At 32.7% G+C, this 6,409-nt stretch overlaps 1 protein-coding gene across 1 annotated transcript; it reads left to right on the forward strand.

Moving 5' to 3' along the window:
- Positions 1-3,378: 3,378 nt before the first annotated feature.
- Positions 3,379-6,131, forward strand: LOC112501619. Its single transcript, XM_025105302.1, has 2 exons — positions 3,379-3,901; positions 5,854-6,131. The coding sequence occupies exon 1, from the start codon at positions 3,428-3,430 to the stop codon at positions 3,896-3,898; it is 471 nt and encodes a 156-aa protein (XP_024961070.1). The 5' UTR covers positions 3,379-3,427; the 3' UTR covers positions 3,899-3,901; positions 5,854-6,131.
- The last annotated feature ends 278 nt before the right edge of the window (positions 6,132-6,409 follow it).

Genomic DNA, 6,409 nt, shown 5'->3' on the forward strand with positions numbered 1-6,409 from the left:
TTTCAAATACAACTCATCACATTTGTACAACCAATGCAACCCAATAAATTGAGATATTCATGGAAATGATGAGAGTTCATTTATTATGATTTGAATATTTATGGAATATGAATATGGTTCATTAATTATGATCAATACTTTATATTAGGAAATAATCAGAACTTATATGAAATCACATATTAATCAAATGAAATGGACGGTTGAGATTAGGTTGTATTGGTTGCACAAATATCCAGTATTGTATAATAACCAACCTATATATATATATATATATATATAGAGAGAGAGAGAGAGAGAGAGAGAGAGAGCGATCAAATGCAAAGTACCCAATTTGTACAAACCGTGCAAATCACCCTAATCCGTCGATTTTCATTGTAAACGTGATTCACATATTAAGCGTTTCCTCAATCTTCATTTTTTTTAAAGTTGTTTGGTTCAGACAAGGGAATGAAAATATAAATGAATTTTCATTCCCCTCAGTTTAACCTGAAATGTAAATTTGGGAATGGACTTCTTATATTATATAAAATCAAAGAGTTTCCTTTTATTTTCAATCTTATTAATTACTGTTTAATATTTGAATTTGTTTATATTTAGTTCTATTAAAACAAAATACATTTTACAAAATAAAAAATTAAATGTTCAAAATAAAAATCATATCGATACAATTTAATTTATAAAAAACATTAAATACAAAAAGCCACTGGGTATTGCTCCTTTTTTAGTTCAAAAACTCCGGAATTCTAATTTTGTGTCAGGACGTACGGGCCAAACGACAGTCTCAGGTAAATATCGTGAGAAGGTAAGAAAGAAAGATTCATGTGTGAATTATTGAAAAATTTAGTTGGAGATATATATGTAAACATATATAAATAATTTGTAACATCAGTTCACATATTCATCTTGAAATAGATTTTTTCAAAATATCTTTACTGATTCATATATTAATCTTTCTTTCTGAACGTCTCACGATATATCTAGAGCATCTCCATCTGTAGGTTTTTTAAAGCAAAAAGTTAGTGTCTTATAAAAACTACCATCAGAGACAGTTCATATAAAAACCTCACATCTTTTGAATTCTTGTACAAAAACCTTCGTTCTTACCTTGAACTTAGGGGCTGTTTCCCAAACATTTATCTGGTAAGCATTTACCAGGAATATTCAATATTACTATTTATTATCAGGTAAAATTTTAATCAACAAAAACGAATTTTTATGCAACAATTTACCCGGTAAGAGCTGACTGTGGTAAGAGTCATTGCCCTCACTTACTGGGTAAAACTCTCGGTCTTTGCCTTGTTCTTACCATGTACGACTTTTGGTTCTTATCATATTCATCTGGTAAGGTAATATAACTTGGTAAGCGCATACCCAATTAAATATAGAGAATTCTCTAAAACTTGATGTTGGGAGTAGGGGTGCTCAAAATAACGACCAACCTGACCGACCCAACCCAAAAAAATCTCAACTCGAGCTAACCCGACACATAGTTGAAACAAAATTAGACCAACCCGCATCTATTGGATTGAAATTGGGTTAGGATTTTTCGAACTCAATCCAACCTGATGCACTTTTATACTATAGATTTAATATCATTTTTAAGTCATTGATTAACATATATACATTAGACATTAGACCAATCCATAATTAGCTGTATTCAAAATTATATTACAATATCAACCGTAATTTTATTTTCTTATTTACGATGAACCTTCAATTTTCTTTTTTGTTTGTTATTATTTTGATTTTACTTCGTTTAAACAAAAACATTTCACTAGATTGTAAAATGATGTAGCAAAGTTTCAATCCGATCAACCCGACCAACCCACACGGTTTGGGTTGGGTTGTAGTTTTTATTGGGTTGAGTTAGGTTGAGATTTTTCAAACCTCAAACATTGGATTAGGTTGTTCAAATACCTTCAACCCGATCAACCTAGCTCATCTTCGGTCCTAGTTAGGAGAGAGAATTAATTATTTTATTAATTCAACCAATAAGATTAAGTTATTATTTTTTATAAAAAGTTTTAAAAAGAACATATTTAAATGATAAATTAAAGAACATGATAATAATATAATTTATGTTACATCCCTAAAATAAAGAACTTATTGAAATTAAATGTAATGTTTTTTAGAGATATTAAATTTTCGTTCTCAAAATGTAATTTTACGTGTAGGCATGGGAATGGGGGAACCTGGCCCATCCACTCTGGTAGGGATGAGGATTGAGATTCCTCGCCAAATTGGGGATGGGGATCCTCGTTTGTCTCAAACCGGGGATGGGGATGGGTATCATACTCCCTGCCCTGTACTCGTTATATATATGTATATATATATATATATATATGGTATATTTTTTTTACAACCTTGTGTATTTGTACAACCCTTACAACCCAATTAATTGAGATATTTATAGAAATGATGGGAGTTCATTTATTATGATTTGAATATTTATGGAATATKAATADRGTTCATTAATTATGATTAATACTTTATATTAKRAAACAATCAAAACTTCTATGAAATCACATATTCATCAAATGAAATGGACGGTTGAGATTGAGTTGTATTGATTGCACAAATATCAAGGGTTGTATAATAACCAACCTATATATATATATATATATATATTAATTAATGTATACATATATTATTAACCTGGATATCCAACTCGTTATGCGAGCTGATTAATCTTAAGGTGACCATCTACTTTGCAGATAGCCCAGAGTCACCGCATTTCAACCTCCGTGGCCACAAGAGGATTTTTATATGTATATTATTTATTTCAACTAAAGTGATAATTCATAATTTCCTATTTTCTAACTAGGTTTATAATCTAAAATTGTTATTTTTTGGATGTTAATATGTAATATTTTAGATGTCAAGTCAAAATACAATTACTCGATAAGTTATGTATATTACTCAATACCTTTTGTTACATATAAATTTAAGTTTTTTGGATTAAATTGAATTTTTCTTTGTTTTAGGTTATTAGTTTTTATATGATGTTGTGATTTTTTTTGTATTAAATTAAATTCATTTTGGTTTTAGATTTATTGAAATTGTTTGAGATTAAAACATGTATGGTCTCTCACATATTTAATGTAAAATAACTTACATAAACAAAAAAAATCTTCGTTTTTCCGTTGGAGAACAGGGATCCCCATTCCCCGTTGAAAATGAGAATGAAGATGTGATTATATTCCTCGACGGAAATGAAGACGAATATATATATAAGTAATCGGAGATGGAGATTGAGGTCACCGTACCATTTCCATGCGTATTTTTAGTTCATCTAAATCCAACCTAAAAAAATCTAAATATTAATTAAATTAGGAAAAAGCAAAGAATGGTCAAAGGCGCACATGTCACCACAATAATCTCGTTGATTTCATGATCCCTTCTCTCACCGATTCTACTCAGAATCACCATGGCCAATTCTCTCATCTTCTTCCTCTTTCCTCTTGCCCTCCTCATCTCCATCTCCACTTCAATCCCTAACCCTAACAAACCTTCATCTAACTCACTAACCGCTCACTCGGTACTCACCAGCCATGGCTTCCCCATCGGACTCCTTCCTACTGATGTCCTCTCTTATGACCTTAATCACACTTCTGGACACTTCTCCGTCAATCTAGGCTACCCTTGCCGCCTCACTCTTCCACCTGACAACTACCTCGCCACATACTCCAAGAAGATCACTGGTAAAATAGTCGAGAATCGTATTGCCGAACTCAATGGAATTAGGGTTAGGGCTTTCTTCCAGTGGTGGGGGATTACTGGGATTAAAATCAACGGTGATGATTTGGTGTTTGAAGTTGGGATGGTGACTGCTAAGTATCCTGCCAAGAATTTTGATGAGAGTCCTCAATGTGAGGGCAAAAAACGCTCGTCTTCTTAAAAGGTATGTATAAATTGAAGCTTTTTCTTCTTCTTTCTTCTTGCGATTCGAAATTTGCGTAAATTCAAGTTGTTTATTGGTTGATGATTTCAAATTAGTATGAATTTGCGTGAAGATTTTTGACTTGTAGTTGGAAATTAATGCTTATGAGATAGCTACTGAAATATGGATAATTGATGGTTGACAATTAATATATGGTGGATGTCTGGACCAACAAGCCATGTGCTTTCATGAACTAATATTGGTATATGGTTACCTCATAAAGTTATTTTTGGCTAAGCTTTTATGGTCATATTTGGCAATCAACTAGCTTTTTTCCCCTTTTTCTTCAAAGGTTGTTGAAAATTTCCCCTTTGGTAAGCCATAAAATAGCATTTCAATAAGCTCCAAGAACTTTTTCACCATTTTCCAATGATTTCCCTGATATTTTTTTCCTATTAATTTCATTTTAGCTTTTCAGATAGTTTTTACAAACAAGATTAATTTATCAGCTAATTTAACAAACATGGCTTAATGTCAAGTTGTTGTCTTCACAACTTTGTGTACAACCTTAGTTTGGGGCTAAGTGAGTCAAACTATAAAACAAGATGAGCAAACAAGAATGTTAACAAGATTGGGAGAATCGTATGCTTCTATTCGTCAAGTTGTGGAGTGTTGAGTGTGATTTACAAGTGAGAGATTACCTTTAATAACACTACTCTATGGAACTATCTAAAGACTTTATCTTGATATTTACAAAAAATCTTCTAGCTACACAACAAGTAGATATATATGGATCATTCCGGTATATGTTTGGACACTCATGATTCTTGTTTGGCTCTTCTTGATCCATTTCCATGGTTGATGCCTGATGGATCCGGATTTTGTAGAGAACCTTCTAGCGAAACGTGACACTAAGGTTGTTAAAGCTTGTGATGGCTTAGTATTGTTATAACTTGTTATATATAGTTAGCTTGGATCTTTACACTTCTTAAGTCAAGTTCAAGTCTCTTTAAAGAAATCGCTGTGTAGATTTTTGACGGTTTCAAAAAAGATCGTCGCACAAATTTGGGAATAGCCACCACCTAAATGTTAAGGCTCGGGGAGCATCATAGAGCCATTATCTACCACCAACGTCACCTCAAGCACTTGCTGCAAACTTGCAAATTTGTATAATAAGCTCATATTGATGTATCATTAGATGATTACAATGCCAAATCCGTATTAGGATCCACACCTTCATGATGACACTTTTAGCAAAAGCCATTTTACCTTGGCGAAGAGGAAACACTAATTATTCGTGTCGCAATAATATATCTAATGACGATAAAATCCCCCTTGGTGGCATAGGCTTTAAATGAGGTTATGTTACTTATAATTCACAAGGAACTTCTTTATGTAAAATTAACACTCTTTTTATTATTAGGAAGATTGAATCTTGATGTTGGATAGGCAACAATGAGATTGCTTGGCTTGTGAGTAGAATTACTACGTTAAACGGTTATGAAATACTTCATATTTACATTACCTTGGATTATGAATTTATGGCAACCACCGATATTGCCACCAGTCTCTCAATTCCAATCGCCTCTTCTGAAAGAAGGATTTATTTGGAAGTTTGAGAAATGAAAAACCTAAAAGTCCTCCTTTCACTTATCATTACTTGAGCGCCATTGGGATTATGTAAATATGAGTTTTTACTGATTAGCTCGAGTATTTACCAAACACAACTGGATAAGCACTTACCTTACCGGGTGAGCATGGGAAGGCCCAAAAATCTTATCCCGTAAGCATTTACCGGGTAAAAGATTGCTTACCAACCATCCATTTTGATGACAGTGAGGGTAGGCGCGTTTGGTAGACGGGCCCTAACCTTTATGAAAGGTTCACTACTTTAAATGGCCAAGAGAGATACACTCTGATTTCTTTGTTCTTCCAACTGTCATTAAATTTTGAAGGTGTGGTTGTTGTTGCAGGTGTTCAGTTAAAGTAGTTGCTGCTCCAATGGATTAAATTATTTCATGAAAAAATTGCCACTATTGTATCAGCAGTTGCTTGTTCTGATAAAAATGAAGGGACCAAATGATGCCCATATCTATTAATTATCATCATCCTACTGTAAAAAAAGATAGAAATGTATTTGTACCCATAAACCATCTCCCTCATTTGTGAATGTTTTCTCAATATTATTAGGCCTTTGGACTCCAGTAACATGTTCTTTTTATGTGTATAATATTTATAAACAACAAATATATACGCTCTTCACCTTCCTTTTGATGAGGTTTGAACCTTAGTTCTTTTGGGAGGCTAGGCTCTTCGCTTTGTTCTCAAAGTTCCCCTGAGGAAAGGAGAAGAAAAGAAGGAAAAAATTTCATGTTAAACATGAGAGTCAGGAAAGAAAAGAAAATGTGTCATTTTTACAAATATATTCCTTATATATATAGGGTATATTTCTTTTACAACCTTGTGCATTTGTACAACCTTTGCAACCAAATTAATTGAGATATTTATAAAAATGATTGGAGTTCATTT

The sequence above is a fragment of the Cynara cardunculus genome, unplaced genomic scaffold (assembly GCF_001531365.2).
Source record: "Cynara cardunculus var. scolymus isolate 2C unplaced genomic scaffold, CcrdV1 Un_Scaffold_326, whole genome shotgun sequence".
NCBI lineage: Eukaryota > Viridiplantae > Streptophyta > Magnoliopsida > Asterales > Asteraceae > Cynara > Cynara cardunculus.

What these genes read in the sequence shown, in the direction of transcription:
- LOC112501619 (XM_025105302.1), top strand. Translation starts at nt 3,428, where the DNA reads ATGGCCAATTCTCTCATCTTCTTCCTCTTTCCTCTTGCCCTCCTCATC.